We start from the raw sequence: 16506 nt of genomic DNA on the forward strand, positions 1-16506 counted from the left end.
GAGAAGTGACCTGTGCTTGGCGGCACCGGCCCACTTTCCCAGTGCCGGTTCCTCGCACCCTGGGCGCAGACGGGGTGACTGCCTGATCTCTGGACCCGAGTCCCCTTTCCCTACCCTGGGCTCCTCCTCGAGAGCTTCAAAACAATGCTCGCCCGGGCCGGAGGGCGAAGTCGGCCCACGTGTAAGTCAAGGGAACTGTCCCAGGACTGCAGCCCGGCCAGAAGATGCCCTGAGCCGCCGTCCCAGGCCGCCACCGCTGCCGCCGTGGCCCCCGCAGGCCGCCGTAGGCCCCCGCGGGCCGCCTGACCCCTGCGGGCCGCCGTAGAAGGACCCTCTGGAGGCCACGTTCTTGAGATGGCTGCCGGGCTCCGCTCTCCGCGGCGCCCCGGTTGAGGGGCCGCCAGCGGGCACCCGGCGCCACCGCTGCGTTCCGGCACTAGCACGGGACACGGCCTGGGAGCGGCGGGCCGCGGTCCTGCGCGCGCCGTCTCTTGGGGCGGGGCACCGGGCCCCTTCCGGGGATGGGCCCCGGCGCCCGCGTCGGCCTGGCTGTGCCCGGCCCCTCCCCACTCGGGCGGGCGCTGCGCCGTGTCCCCGCCCGTCAGTCCGCCCGGCTCGGCTGGCCGCAGAAGTGGCCTGGGCGGCCGCACTGAGAGCTTTACGCCCGGAGGCGTCGGCGCTGCAGCTGGCCCACGACGGCAACGGGGCGAAAAGGCGGCGGCACCATGTTCTCCCTCAAGCCGCCCAGACCCACCTTCAGGTCCTACCTCCTGCCGCCGCCCCAGGTAAACAACCCCTTCCCGCGAGCGCCCGACTCTCCTCTGCGCTTCCGTGGAGCCTCCAGGCCGACCCCCGGGAACTGGAGGACCCCGGGATGCTGCGCGCGTCTCCCTGCCCTCAGTAGCGCGGCTGCCTGATTCCCGGCGCGGCGAAATGCGCCTTCTTGGGAGCCCCTGCTGGCTCGGCGAAAACTTGTAAAACTCTTCTGCAGCCATTCTCTGCCCGAAGTCCTGTCGTCCGTAGTTTCGCCGAGTGTGGAGACCCAGGGGAGCCTTGGGAGCTGGGGTTTTCTTTAGTTTCCAACCCATCGACCGTCCCTCCTATGACCGCCAGCATGATTGCAGCGCTTGGGGGTCACTGGTCGAGGCGGTTACCCGTCTGTCATAAACGTGAACACCTGGAAGCGACACTGGCAGTTTAAATATTTTTTATTATCAGGCTTCCAAGTCGGTAATGAGCAGATCTTAAAAAGAGCTCAGTTAATATGTGAAAGAATTTAAATGGGGGCTATGTGTCTTTCGCATGTGTCATCACTTAGAAAACAATATTTGCTGTAGCATTTTACGGAGGGTGGGGGGGATTGAGATTTTGATTTATTTTGCTAATATATTTCAGACTGACGATAAGATCAATTCGGAACCGAAGATTAAAAAACTGGAGCCAGTCCTTTTGCCAGGTAAACATTAGTTAGGATTCTAACAGATAACTTTAGCAACGTATTTTGGTTTAAGATTATTCTGCCGACTAGTATCATGTGGTTAACTTCCCTTCTCTCATTAAACTTTCTCCAGTTAAAAATCTAGTGACTGAGAGGAGAAAAAGGAACTGTCAAGAATGTCATTACCTCATTTCCTTTTTTGTCTCCTGAATTTCTTTTTGAAAAGATGTATATGTTTAATTGCTTGCGTAGTAAAAGTACTCTTTGCTGACGTGTTTGTCTGCCACTTATTGCATTAATGATTAATAGTCATCATTTTAATGCATTTTGATAGTATAAAAAGACGCCTTTATTATGCATGTGTCTCTGTACCAATAACAGAGCTTAGTGAACTTTGAATTACTTGCCTGGCAATTGTTTTTTGAAGTTGTCAGCTGTATTTGCAAATTTGCTTGTTTCAGTTTAGAACCAGGCTTTTCCCAGCAGAGACACTTAATTGACATTGGGGCCAGATAATTCATAGTTGGAGGGGCAGGCTGTCCTGCCACTAGATGCCAGTAGTAGTACCCTTATCCCCCACTACCTGGTTGCGACCTAGTTGCCACACCAAAATGCCACCAGTCATTGCCAATTTTTTTTTTTTGTCCCCCGCCTCTGGAGGACAAAAATCTCACAATTGAGAATCACTGCTTTAGAACAAAATTTACTGTAGGTGACCTTAGGGATAGAAGTAGGGATTGGTGGTAGAAAGGAGTTTGTTTTAGAGCATACAAAATATTGATATGGTATTTTGAATTGTATAATAATTAGGAAAAGTCAGTTGTTTAATGTGATTATTAGGGGAAGTAGCCAGATACTTAGGAAAGCCTGTTTTAAACCTGAAATCGGCTGGGCACGGTGGCTCATACCTGTAATCCCAGCACTTTGGGAGGCCGAGGCGGGTGGATCACGTGGTCAAGAGATCGAGACCATCCTGGCTAACACGGTGAAACCCCGTCTCTACTAAAAACACAAAAAATTAGACGGGCGTGGTGGCGGGCGCCTGTAGTCCCAGCTACTCGGGAGGCTGAGGCAGGAGAATGGCGTGAACCCGGGAGGCGGAGCTTGCAGTGAGCCGAGATCGTGTCACTGCACTCCAGCCTGGGCGGCAGAGACTCCATCTCAAAAAAAAAAAAAAAAAAAAACTGAAATCAAATACTAGTTTTTGTGGCTACTATCAACATTGAAAATCTGACTCATTACTTAAAGCCAAATTTAGGAAAATAATTAGAATTTTGTAGGTTAAAATTGAACAAATGTGGAAACTTTAAAATTTTAAATATTATATAGGAATAAAATATTAAAAACACCAAACTTTGGTTCCATGTGATAGATGCTAACTCTTAAAAAGTGTTTTTTAAACTTTACTATGGGAGTCATAAATATTTTCCTTTGATTTTGTTAGTGCTTTTCACTCAACAGTGTGTACTAATTAATCATTTGTACTTTTCCTCAGAGTGAACAGTAGAATTACTAAGTAACCGTTGCTCCCTGTGTGCTCTGTTTTAGTCTTAGTCACTCTGAGCATTTAAAATGCAGGGATGAGAAACAGTACTCATCTTGAATGAGTGCCTGTGAGCTATTGAACTTTGACTTCGTTTACTCTGAACAGGCCTGGTTCTTAGGCTTTGATTCCTTCACTCTGCATACTATGATTTCACACTCAGAAACAACATGGTCTTAGCTGTAAATGTCAGTGCTTGCTTTTTAATTTTTTTTTAATTTAAAATTTTTTTTTTTTTTTTGAGACAGAGTCTCACTCTTACCCGGGCTGGAGTGCAGTGGCGCGATCTCGGCTCACTGCAACCTCTGCCTCCCAGGTTCAAGCAATTCTCCTGCCTCTGTCTCCCAAGTAGCTGTGATTACAGGAGCCCACCACCACACCTGGCTAATTTTTCGTATTTTTAGTAGAGGTGGGGTTTCTCCCTTTTGGCCAGTCTGGTCTTGAACTCCTGCCCTCAGGTGATCCGCCCGCTTAGGCCTCCCAAAGTGCTGGGATTACAGGCGTGAGCCACTGCGCCTGGCCACTTTTTTAAAATTAGCTTTTAAATTTAAGATATATGCTAAGAAAAGGTGTTACTAAGTATGCATAAACTTGAAGAACTTTCTCACTGAGGGTTATCAATTCTATAAAATTGCTAAAAGTCAGAGTTTTCTGGGGAAACTGTAAACCCAGTTTCTGACTGTGCTTTTCTTGTGCCAGAAATGGCAGCTAAATCCAAATTATTTTTAGAGAAATTCTAAAAGAGCTGTAACACTAAGTCTGAACCTTTTAGTTGCCCATTAAGGAATTGTCTGACCTGTGTTAATTTTTATTGCATTGGCGGCCAAATCATAGCTGAAATCTGAACATGCATACATGATGGCTCTATCACCCAGCATTCTGTTTGTACCTGACTTGTCCTTACCCAACATTTAGCCAGTCCTGAATTAGGATGTCTTTTGCCCCCTTCCTCTCCCCTTCTGTTCTTACCCTCTCATTCTGGCCTTCCTGCACCCATCCTGGCTGTGTCCTGTCTGGCTGCCCTGTTGTGGTCTCTGTTTCTTGCCTCACCTCGCCTGTCACATCTCTCACTGCCACCATTTGCTCTTTGTTGGCCTGCAGCCTACTGCTGTACCCATGAAATCTGGAAGACAAGTGGAAAGTTACTGAAGTATTGGTGATCTAAAGACCTAGACTAGGCTAGGGCTTTTACTAAGAGGGAGTGAATAATATAGTTCTTGCCTTTGTTACTATCAGAATCAATAGAAAACCTGGCCACATCACCTGTGGCTATATACAGGCAGAAGTTATTGTTCAACATGTACACAGGGAGGGGAACATCACACACCGGGGCCTGCCGGGGGGTGGGGGTGGGGGGTGGGGGATGAGGGAAGGGAGAGCATTAGGACAAATACCTAATGCGTGCAGGGCTTAAAATTCCCGGCATTATCCCTAGATGACCAGGTTGATGGGTGCAGCAAACCAGCATGGCACGTGTATACCTATGTAACAAACCTGCACATTCTGCACATGTATCCCAGAACTTAAAAAAAAAATTAAATAAAAAAAAAGAAGTAATTGTTAGAGATATGGTATTGCATGCTTTGCTTTGGCGTAATGCCTTGGGTCCAAAGGTATCCTACTTCAGTTGCCCAAAGTTTGAACTTTTAATTCAATAAGCAGATGAAAATTAGAACACAAAATCAGTTGTTTATTTGTGTGCTGTCACCATGTGCACTGTTGGAACTTAAGGCTAAATTCAAAATGATCCTCATCTTTTATTAAGTAAAGAAAACAGAAGAAAATGACTAGTAATTTAATTTAGATTGTGGTTTATGTTAGTAATTTTTAGCTTTCCTGATTCATGAAACTCTTTGAGATGGGTATTGTGCCTAATTCAACTTTGTGGTCCTGATGTCTCACAAAGTGCCAGGAATGTGGTAGACACTGAGATGTTTACTGAGGGACTGAACGAAAGGACCTCTCAGACCACCTGGCTTAAACTGTTACCTTAGCCATGCACACACACAGACTAACTTTCAGATTTAGGAGTAAAGGGAAGACTGTGTTATTTTATGCCAGATATTTCAAGAGATTTATGTCTGAGCCTGGAATTGAAATAGAGTACCCTGTCAAAGTAGTCAGCTTTTGTGTAGGCTTTATCTTCCTCATTATGTGAATTTCATTCTTTCAGTGATTATATTGTATGTGTGTAAAATCACTCCAATACTTGAAAATTGAGTTCGACTTTTAAAGTGCGTGTGTGTATATATGTTTGTGTTCCAGTGTATATTTGTTAAGAGCATGTAATGCCAGACTGTGTCCTGTTTAGCTGCTGGACTGGTGGGTCGGTTCAGTGAGGATGTGAGTATCTCCTAGGTGCCAGGTCTGTCCTGGATAGGGAGAATGCTGGAGGTTTCGTGTGCCTGTGTCGCAGAAAGGCCTGGGGTGAGCTCTAAGCTGCCTGTTGACAAGGTAGAAGACTGTGACCTGGATCTCTGGTTCCCAGATTCCAGCCAGGGCCTGGTATCAGATTTGGATGAAGTTTTTACCAGCCCGTGGTCAAAATGAGAAAATTAAGAAAAGTGCAGCTTTCTTTAACGAAGATAAATTTATTTGATTTAAAAGATTGTCTTGGCCGGGCGCAGTGGCTCACGCCTGTAATCCCAGCACTTTGGGAGGCCAAGGCGGGCGGATCACGAGGTCAGGAGATCGAGACCATCCTGGCTAACACAGTGAAACCCCGTCTCTACTAAAAATACAAAAAATTAGCCGGGTGTGGTGGTGGGCGCCTGTAGTCCCAGCTACTCGGGAGGCTGAGGCAGGAGAATGGCGTGAACCCAGGAGGCGGAGCTTGCAGTGAGCCGAGATTGCACCACTGCACTCCAGCCTGGGCAACAGAGCGAGACTCCATCTCAAAAAAATAAAAAAATAAATAAAAATAAAAATAAAAGATTGTCTTTTATTCTGAGATTATGTTCTTCTAACTTACTTGGAATAGATACTTTTTTTATTAAATGTTGGTGATAATAGCTGTAGCTTTAAAAAAGTTTTTAACAAAATTATAAGGTTAAAAACTCTGTATTGGTCCTTTAAATTAGTTTTGCACTATACCTGGTTTGGAATCTAAACTAGAACCTACTAGATGAGATTATTAGAATACTATAGATACAATTTTGTGAGCTCTCACACAGAGAACATTAATTATTTTGTCTGCCTAGGAGTACTGCCATTTTTTTGTTTGTGTTTTGAGACAGGGTCTCGCTCTGTCACCCAGTTTGGACTGTAGTGGTGTGATCCTCACACCTGAGCCTCCCAAGTAGCTAGGACTACAGACATGCGCCACCACACCTGGCTAATTTTTGTATTTTTTGTGGAGATGGGGTCCAACTATATTGCCCAGGCTGGTTTCGAACTGCTGGGCTCAGGCAATTGGCTCACCTCGGCCTCCCAAAGTGTTGGGATTACAGCCATGAGCCACCACACCCAGCCCCCTTCCACCATTCTCTGAAAAATGCATTATCCCTCTTTTGACAAATTATCCTTTCCTAACTAACTCCACCCAACATTGGGTTCCAGTGTGGCCAGCAAGGATAATAACCCACCCTGGACTGCAAGCATGAACACAGGTCTGCCTCTGGATATTGTTAGGTTGGTACTAAGGGAAGAGGTCCTCTTTGGTAATGCTACAAGTGGCCACAGTTCCAGAAGAATCTGTTGAAAAGAGTGAAGAACCCCAAAGGAGTGTACTAATGTGTTGAAGTCCCTGGGTTTCATTGTCCTTGCAGACCAGGTGACACAAAAGCCTTGTATTCTTCTTTTTGCTAGGCTATTACCAGGCATGTTTCTGAACGTACTTTGAACGAAGATCCTTAACTAATATAGCTTGCAGGTTAATCCTCATAACAGTCTTGTCAGCTAGGATACCAGTTTATCTCCATTTGACAGATGTGAAAACTATGGTTTGCAGAGGTTAAGTAACTTGCCCAGTGTCACACAGCTAGCAAGGCAGAGCCAGAGTTCTGTGTCCGGCTCCCAGGCTGTGCCACTAACTGCTAAGCAGCACGGCCCACCTGGCTGCACTGGTGACACTAAGGTACAGATTTATGCTTTGGAACTGTTGGGGAGTAGATTGAATGTCAGCCTAGAGGGAGTTCTCTAGTGAAGTAAAAAGAGCTCTCTCCTTGTCTTTGCCGTTTTCACGACAGTGACAGATTTTGACCCAGCGTGCAGAAGAACTTTCAGAGAATTTCAGCTGCCAGAAAATGGAATGTCTTGGGGAGGTAGTGGGCTTCCTGTTGCTGGCTGTGCCGAAGCACAGTCTGGTGAAATGCCAGCAGCTTTGTATTGAGGAAGTAAGTTTTGCAGTGAGTGGGGCTTAATGGCCTTTGCTCTCTTCTCACCCCAGGGCATGCTCTTTTTTAAGGGAGAAAAGATGAAATGCCAAGACTAACGATAATGAATTTGTTCTGCAGGTATTGAGTGTGTGCTTGATGCAGTTTGGCAGAAGAGTAAAATGCTGAGGAGATGGGATTCTGTTCTTAGACAGTTTCAGTTCACTGGAGAGATGCTTCAGTAGAGGAGAGAAAAGGTAGTGAGAGCTCAAAGAAAGGTCACCTAAGCCAGATTTGGGATAGGGCAGTGGTGTCAAGAAAGATCTCCGGAAACAAATGCTTGTGCTCTGAATCTTGAGTGCCAGTTGAGCCTGGGCCCCTGTGCTGACGCTGTGCGTCAGCTCAGTTCTTTCCCTGTTCCCATCTACAGTGCTCACAGCACTTTCATTCTTGAGATTAACTATTAGATAATGAATGCAGTGATTGTCAGAGTCTTTTGTAATTGGATCAGAAAAGCATACAACCATGGGCCATCTGGGAAATGAAAATAGCCATTGTTGTATAGATGTCTTGTTTATTTTTTTACATGCTCACTGGCCCGTACTGTTGTTGTTTTCTGCCTCACCATACGTCTTATTTCCTCAGTTGGATTGTGAATTCCTTAAAGGCAAAGACTTTATCTTTTAAGTATTTTATGTATTTCCATTTTGTGGGTAGGCTTCATAGATGATTGTAGACTGATTTTTGTAGTATTTTAATTTGTGAATACATTGTTTTTGAAAGACCAAAGGACTTGTAACACGCCCTCAGAACAGTGAACAATGTAACTGTACTATCTTAGCATTAGCTTTATACCTTACCGGTAGAGCCTTAGGAATGTTTGGAGCTGTCCATTCCTTAGGCTTCTGCTGCAGTACCTTAGGCCAGCAGTTTCTTACTCCTCCAAACTCCTCACTATCGTTATCAATACCATTCATGAACCTCCATAAATAAAATCCTACTTAAGCAGGATAAAATCCAAATTCTTTAACCTCGTAATTTGCTAACACTGTACCTCACTGACTTCATTTCTCACTATTTTCCAATATTGATATTTGCTTCAATCATGCTGGTTCCTTGGTCTCTTCCAGATGCCTTATTCCTTATTTAGGACCTTGTTACTGTTATTATCACACATTCTCTACTATCTCAATGCTCTTCTTCCTTCAAGATTTCATTCTACAATTTTTCCTGAGATCGGCACTATATCCTTCCTCCTGCCCCATCCTGCGTGCTACTCACTGGATATGGTACTTGCTTTTTTATATTGTGTGTTAGTACCAGCATTAAATATTTTGTGTTTATCTTCCACATAGTTTCAATTTCCTGTAATAACTTTTGAGCCACTTTAATTCCTGAATTTACCTAAAGCTAGGGTGACCAGCTTGTCCCAGTTTGCTTGAGACTGTCCTGGTTTTAGTGCTAAAAGTACCATATCCCAGGGAAACCCCTCTGTCCCAGACAAACTGGGGCAGTCACCCTACTGTTAAAAGCCCAAGTTATGCTTTTGGCCTCTGCACATCCGACAGGTTAATTAGCCACGTGTGCTGTGAGAGTTTGCCTTAAACTGTGTTCCAAGCTAAAATGTATGGGAAACATTATTTCTGTACATCAAATGTGCTGAATTTCTGAATGTATAAGGTGTTAGGAAAGATAATACAGCATGGTTTTGAGGTCCTCAGGGAGTTAAAAACTTTCCTAGCCATATCATTTGGAGGTTTATTAACTATAATTGCATTTCCCTTCTTATTTATATTTACAGATGAAAGGGTCTGGAGAAAATAAACTTGGATTTCTTGATTTCTTCCCAGGTGGTAGTAGAAATCTTTGGCTCATCATCTTCTAATTTAGAAGGTTTTTGCTTACCACACATTGACGCTAATTTCCTGCTTTTTCTGTCTTCATGAGGCTTCCTTGTGGCATCCTTGGAAGTGCTTGGTGCTGTAAATTGTCCCACTGTGGCTGATGGCATAGCACAGAGCTGGAAGAGTTGAGTCTGGTGGGTTCTCACAAGCAGGCCAGCCAGCCGTCTCTAGCACACCACCCTTTTACTGCATAAAAAGCACTCCACCCTTTTACTGCATAAAAAGCACAGGCATATAGTCTCCCTGAAAACTTCAGATCCTCTAGAGCTTTGAAGCTTTTATTAGGAGTTTTCTCTTCAAGGTCACTTAATTTAACATGTGAACAAGAGCAGTCTCAGTACCTTCTTTTTATATATCCTATCTGGGAAGAGGCCACTTTGTGTCTTCTTTTTCTTCCCTGTGTATAAGCTAGTTTTACGGCCCACAGTGTTACAGTGCATGGCAGGAGCTTATGACAGCTCCTCTTCAGCATTCCTTTTTTTTTTTTAAATTATGAACAAATAACTTACGTGAGCAGACAGTTGTGCTACGTGATCCAAGTATTTTAAAGACTGGTTCTGCGTGAACAATATTTAGCATTATCAAATAAAACTCATGTCACTAACTCGACACTTAATTATTGTAATAGGAAGACCCAATCGTAGCATATCCTCAGAAGTGTCCTTCTTTTCTTTCTTCTTCCCCTGTATCCCTCTGTACTTCTGTTCTTTGCTCTTTTCCAAGGGCTCATTTCCATTCTGTAAGAAAAGGCTGTGTGACGCTTAAAAGACCCTGGCCCAGAGAGTCCTTCTTTCACTTTTTTTTCTTTTTTCTTTTTTTTGGCTGTTGTTAAGGTTGTGTCTCTTGTTTATTTTCTTCTTTAGTAGTTTTATTTTGGAATGAATTTGAATTTGTAAGAGTTGTACAAAAGAGGATAGAGTTAATGTGAACTCTTCAGCCAGCTTCCGCTAATGTTAATAGCTTATGTAACCTTGGTAAATTTAGCTCAACTGAGAAACTAACAATACTATTAGCTAAACTGCAGGTTTTATTCACATTTCCCTAGTTTTTCCACAAATGTTCTTTACCTGTTTCAGGTTCACATCCAGGCTACTACATAGCATTTAGTTGTCGTGTCTCCTTATTCTGAATGTCTCAGTCTGTGACAGCTTTTTCATCTTGTCTTTCAAGACCTTGACATGTTTTTTTCTGTTGAATTAGATTTTCTTTTTTTTCTTTTCTTTTTTGAGATGGAGTCTCGTTCTGTCACTCAGACTGGAGTGCAGTGGCGTGATCTCCGCTCACTGCAACCTCCAGCTCCCGAGTTTGAGCGATTCTCCTGCCTCAGCCTGTTGAGTAGCTGGGATTACAGGTGCGCACCACCAGGCCCAGCTAATTTTTTGTATTTTTAGTAGAGACAGGGTTTTACCATGTTGGCCAGGCTGGTTTCGAACTCCTGACCTCAAGTGATCCGCCTGTCTCAGCCTCCCAAAGTACTAGGATTACAGGCGTGAGAATGAGATTTTTATTTTGCCCCAAATAATATATATTAAAGCTCTTTAAACATAGAAATATACTAAAACAAAAGGAAAAATTTTATAATTACTAGATTTCTGTTCTAACAAACCACCCCCTAGAAACGTCATCAAATTGACTTTTAAAAATGTAGACGTAATTTCAGACTTAGAGAAAAGTTGCAAATAACAGAAGAATCTGTGGATACCCTTTCTTCAGATTCCCCAACAAAACCTTGACACTTTGGAAGATTATTGTTCAGGTAGTGTCTTGTAGTATGCCTCTTGGTTTGGATTTGTCTGATGTTTTCTTTTGATTAAGCAGAGGTTATGGATTTTGGGAAAGACCCGCAGAGGTGGTATCCTTTGCCCTTGTGTCATGTGAGCAGGCACAAGACATCAACATGATTGATTATTGGTGAGGTTAACCTTGATCACTTCAGGTTAAAGTGGTATCTGTCAGGTTTCTCCTCTAGAAAGTGACTGTTTTTCCTTTTCTGTACTGTTTGTTAGAAACAAATCACTAAGTGCAGCCCACGTTCAAGGGATTGGGAATTAAGCTCTACTTCCTGGAGAGAGGAGAATCACGAATTTATGGGCATACCTTAAAACTACCACAGTAATTAGTCAATACTTTCGGGAAGATAGCATTGTGCTTATACAAATAACCCGTTTCTCCTTAAAGTTTGGCTCTCTGAATTTAGCATTCATCAATGCATGTTGCACACAGCAATCATTCAGTCTATGACATGGAGTCCATGATAGTTTCTTGATCTATCTAGTAATGTTCTAATCATGATTTTGTTTCCCTTATTCCTCCTACATTTATTAATTGGAATTCTTCTGTAAGGAAGATTTGTCTCTTCTCTGCCATTTATTTATTATTCAGTCATCTGTTTACAACAGTATGGATTCACAGATACTTTTTTTTTTTTTTCAGACAGAGTCTCGCTCTGTCGCCCAGGCTGGAGTGCGCTGGCCGCAGTCTCAGCTCACTGCAACCTCCACCTCCCAGGTTCACGCCATTCTCCTGCCTCAGCTTCCCGAATAGCTGGGACTACAGGCACCTGCCACCATGCCCGGCTAATTTTTTGTATTTTTAGTAGAGACAGGGTTTTACCGTGTTAGCCAGATGGTCTCAATCTCCTGACCTCGTGATCCGCCCGCCTCAGCCTCCCAAAGTGCTGGGATTACAGGCGTGAGCCACCGCGCCCAGCCACAGATACTTTTTAATTTACTTTCTAATCGGGCATTTTTGTTATTTCTTTTGTTGCTCAGATTGTTCCAGCTTTGGCCATTGGGAGTTATTTCATGTTGGCTCTTATATCCTTTGGAAATGCCATCCCTCCGCTTTTTTTCACCCCCACTTCTGTATTTTCTGGTATTCTGGCATTACCAGAGGCTACAGACTCATCTTCTGTTTCCCCTGCCCCAGCCTTGGAATCAGCCATTTCTCTAAAGAGCCCTGGTTCTTTTTATTGGAAAATGGTATTTTAAAAGCAAGATCTGGGTACTGAGTGTGCATGCTGTTGCAGGAGCATCACTGCTTTTAGCACTTTCAGAGGGCAGAGCTAGAAAACATACACACATGTACCAACCCAGGTGTACACACATCTGTTACTGCATCTCTATTTGTGTATTTATTAAGGCAAGCATAAGTTCATTCTGCTATCTCAAACTCTAATCTAGCCCCTCGGGGTTCATTTCCAGATTCTTGCTTTTGCTTTTTGTTGATGGAGTATGGGTAGTACAGCAGTTAAACCTGGTTTCCATATTTACTTTCTGCTGAGTGCTGTAGCTCATTGGTGAGAAAGGGATCTTTTGACTTGACTCGCATGGACACATTCTAGTAGGAAGGTTGTCTGTCCTCATCACTCCTGTGAGTGATCCTCTAGAGCTCTTTGAAATGGCTACAACATTGCAGATCAAAAATACCTGCTTCTCAGGTACTTCACTTCTCACCTTTCAGATGGGACATGCCCAGTTGTATCTTCTAAACCTTATTTCAGACAATTTTAAGAGTTGTCACTTTAGTAACCATCTCTAACACAGAGATCAGCAAACCTTTTCTGTGAAGTGCAGTAAATGGTTTAGGCTTTGCGGACCATAAGGTATTTGTTTCAAGTACTCAGCTCTGTCTTTGTCCTGTGAAAGCAGCCATAGATGGCACATGAACGAATGAGTATGGCTGTCTTACTAAAATTTTATTTACAAAAGCAAGGTTTTATATTTGGCCCGTGGGCCACGGTTTACCATCTGTTGGACCCACTAAGTATATTCTCCTCCTTTTTTTTTTTTTTTTTTTTGAGACGGAGTCTTGCTCCGTCACCCAGGCTGGAGTGCAGTGGCGCAATCTCAGCTCACTGCAAGCTCCGCCTCCCGGGTTCACACCATTCTCCTGCCTCAGCCTCTCCGAGTAGCTGGGACTACAGGCGCCCGCCACCACACCCGGCAAATTTTTTTTGTATTTTTAGTAGAGACGGGGTTTCACCGTGGTCTCGATCTCCTGACCTCGTGATCTGCCCGCCTCGGCTTCCCGAAGTGCTGGGATTATAAGCGTGAGCCACCGCGCCCGGCCTTCTCCTCCTTTTCTTTGTCTCATTCTCACTGCATTCATAGGCTTGATACGTTAACATTTGGGCATCAGTAAAAGAATCTGGCTTCTAGAGAAGAAGGGCTGTCCATGGGCATTCTACTCCTAAATACAGTTTGTTTATGGTACTAGTGTGGCCACAAGGCCCTGCCACACAAGCTCTGTCTCTTCCTTCCTGTTATTACTTCTGCTTCCCTTCTCAGGAACCTGGAATCATATGGTAGTTTGTTTGTTTAAGTGATTTTTTTTTTGAGATGGAGTCTAGCTCTGTTGCCCAGTCTGGAGTGCACTGCAACCTCCACCTCCTGGGTTCAAGCAGTTCTCCTGCCTCAGCCTCCCAAGTAGCTGGGACTACAGGCACGCACCACCATGCCTGGCTAAATTTTTTTTGTTGTTTTTAATAGAGATGGGTTTCACCGTGTTGGCTTGGCTGGTCTCAAACTCCTGACTTCAGGTGATCCACCCGCCTCAGCCACAGTGTTGGGATTACAGACGTGAGCCACCACGCCCGGCCTTTAAGTGAATTTTTATTTCAGTATAACATGCATAACAAGTTTGTATGGATCGTAAGTCTTAGAACTGGATGAATTTTTGTAGCAACGTTTGAAGAGTCTGTTTTTAGATGAGTTTACTAAGGTGGCACAGTATGTGATGATTCCGTGTAAAGAAGTCACTGTTACAGGGCTATGTCCTCTATCTGAACTGGCATGGTTAGTTTAGTTGTTTAAATTGAGAGCCTGCTTATAATTCGTATCTAAGATTTACTGGAGAGGAGAAAGGGTTGAGTATTCAGTGGCCCAGAATCTGATATGGGAATTGGTAAGGTTTATGTTCAAGGAGCCAGAGAAGATTTAAATTTTATGTATTTGAATTACTCAGTGCATCTATATATACATATATTTGGTCATCTTAAATTTTTTTTTTCTCATTAGAATTCAGTTAAGGCCAATATTTGAACTTTAATAAGTTTTGTACTTGCTATATCTCACTACAGTACATTTAATTGTATGTAATTATAGGGAAAGACTATTGAATTTGAAGTCAGAACACTTGGTTATAAGTGCCAAGTCTACTACTTATTTTTAAGATCTTAGGAAAGTGATTTAACTTCTTTGGGTGCAAATCCTTTATCTGTGTATTAAGGAAACCATCTGCCTTCCTCACCTTACAGGTTGTTGAAGGAATCAGGCAGGACAGATGTCCTATTTATAGCTCTTTAATGCATATGTAGGCAAGCAGTGGCAGTTCTGTGACTTTTCTCTAACTTACATATCATTTACCCAAACAGCCCTTATCTTCCAGCCCGCTTGGCTGCTTAGCCATGTTGAATTACTAGTTTCTCTTCTTATATAGAACAACTTCTGCCCAACTCATGGTGGACAGAACCATGTGTCATGAAGTAATTTTATTCATTCTCGCATTCAGCACTCTTTTCACAGGCACCTACCCTGTGCCAGACACTGTCCTAGGCACTAACATTTCAGCAGTGAATAAAATCAGTCCATCTTCTACCCTCATGGAGCATATAATCCTGAGGGTAATGTAGGCATTAATTAAAAAATATACAAATATAATTGTAGCTATGATGAGTGCTGGAAATAACAGTGCTTTGATATGTGAATTTAATCTAGATAGGAAGATTTTTTTTTAAGAGGCTTTCCCTAGACAGTGGTTGGACTAAGGTAGAATGAAAGAATATCCCATGAAATGGGAAGAAGCATGGTCCCATGGGGGATTAATAGGCCTCCACTATGGGCAGAGCAGTGACGGTGAGGAAGACTGTAGCTGGCTGGGTATGCAGGGCTCCCAGCCATGAGAGGGAGGCTTGTCTTCAAAATGGAAGTTAACTCAAGCTGTTGGCACTGTGAATTTGACATGAACAGATTTTAAGTAAATGTTAAGGGGCAGTTACTAAAACTAGCCTTGTACATTTTTAAGAACTTCGAATAAAAGTTATTATTGCAACTTAAATTTGTCATAACCTATTTGTCAAAGAGAGGATTGTTTTGAGACTATGGTTTCATTCTTCATGAATTGGTAGGAGTTTGGAGTTTGTCAGCAAACATTCTATCAGGCTAAAGGTTTTTATAATGAAAGAAACAGGCAAAGTGGATCAGTACACTCACTTTTCTACCATTGACCCTGGAGACAGATGGCTTAAAATGTTCTGCGTCTAGTTGACTTTTAGATCTTGAAATTAAGGTTTAATGATGACCAAGCTTTAAATAAATTGTAGAAAAGTATTCTTTCAAAAGCACATTATAACTTTTATATTACTTTCTTATATTTATTTCTTTTAACCTTTCCTTTTAACTCAAACTATATTTTAAGGTTTTGTTGCCTACTAAGTTATAATCCGAGTGCAGAAGGAAACTTGATTTGGCTTTATGGAATACATTTTACATTCAGTGAAGCTGAGCTCTGTTTCTCATTCCTTACAAAAGGAATCAAAGGCATTAGTTTGAGAGATCAAGTCATGTGTTAATAAAACACAAATATTCCATCAAGTAATACTCTGAAGGAGCAGGTGTAGTTTATTTCTTCTCCAGAAAGTCTTCCAGCAGATAAATAATGAGAGGTAGTATGGCATAGGAAAAAAGTACACTCAGATCGGCCTTTCTAGTTCAACCAGCTCAGACCCCTGAGCTATTTTTGCCTCAGTTTTACGCCTTGAAGAACAATGCCTTGTCATTACTGTTCACTTTATGACCATACAGTGCCTGGCACCTGGTGGGCAATTGGTGAATGTTTTTACTATCCTCATCCTTGTCCTCATGAAACACTCCTTCTAGGTCCCACAAAGACCGTTGGTATTTTATGACAAAGTAGCTTAAAAATATTTTTCTTTTTTTAAAGGAGAAATTGTCGTAAATGAAGTCAATTTTGTGAGAAAATGCATTGCAACAGACACAAGCCAGTACGATTTGTGGGGAAAGCTGATATGCAGTAACTTCAAAATCTCCTTTATTACAGATGACCCAATGCCATTACAGGTGTGTTTTATTTGTACACTGTTTCATTGTATCAGGCTTTCAACTCTAAGTGGTACATATTATTATATAAAACATAGGTATGGAAAAATTATAGTAAAAGTATTAGGTAATACAGTGTTTGGGATAAATTATATTAAGATTTAAAGTAAAGTGTAAGAAGAATGTTGGAACTTGCTAGAGGAGTATAATTAGTGAGAAGATTGTAAGTCACCTTGCTTTATTTATCCTC

General features: G+C 42.8%; 1 protein-coding gene across 8 annotated transcripts in view; it reads left to right on the forward strand.

Moving 5' to 3' along the window:
* Positions 1–313: 313 nt before the first annotated feature.
* MTMR10 (myotubularin related protein 10) overlaps positions 314–16506 on the forward strand; it is a 74944-nt gene continuing 58751 nt past the window's right edge. For 7 of the 8 annotated variants that reach the window (XM_055278552.2, XM_063640259.1, XM_055278549.2 and 4 more), the window contains exons 1-3: positions 327–785; positions 1396–1456; positions 16141–16277. In XM_055278552.2, coding sequence (XP_055134527.1) covers positions 726–785; positions 1396–1456; positions 16141–16277 — 258 coding nt within the window. In that variant the 5' untranslated portion in view covers positions 327–725. Of the gene's footprint in view, positions 786–1395; positions 1457–16140; positions 16278–16506 lie in introns of all 8 variants that reach the window. The other variant, XM_055278548.2, reaches the window with a different exon arrangement.

Source organism: Symphalangus syndactylus, chromosome 5, assembly GCF_028878055.3.
Source record: "Symphalangus syndactylus isolate Jambi chromosome 5, NHGRI_mSymSyn1-v2.1_pri, whole genome shotgun sequence".
Lineage (NCBI taxonomy): Eukaryota > Metazoa > Chordata > Mammalia > Primates > Hylobatidae > Symphalangus > Symphalangus syndactylus.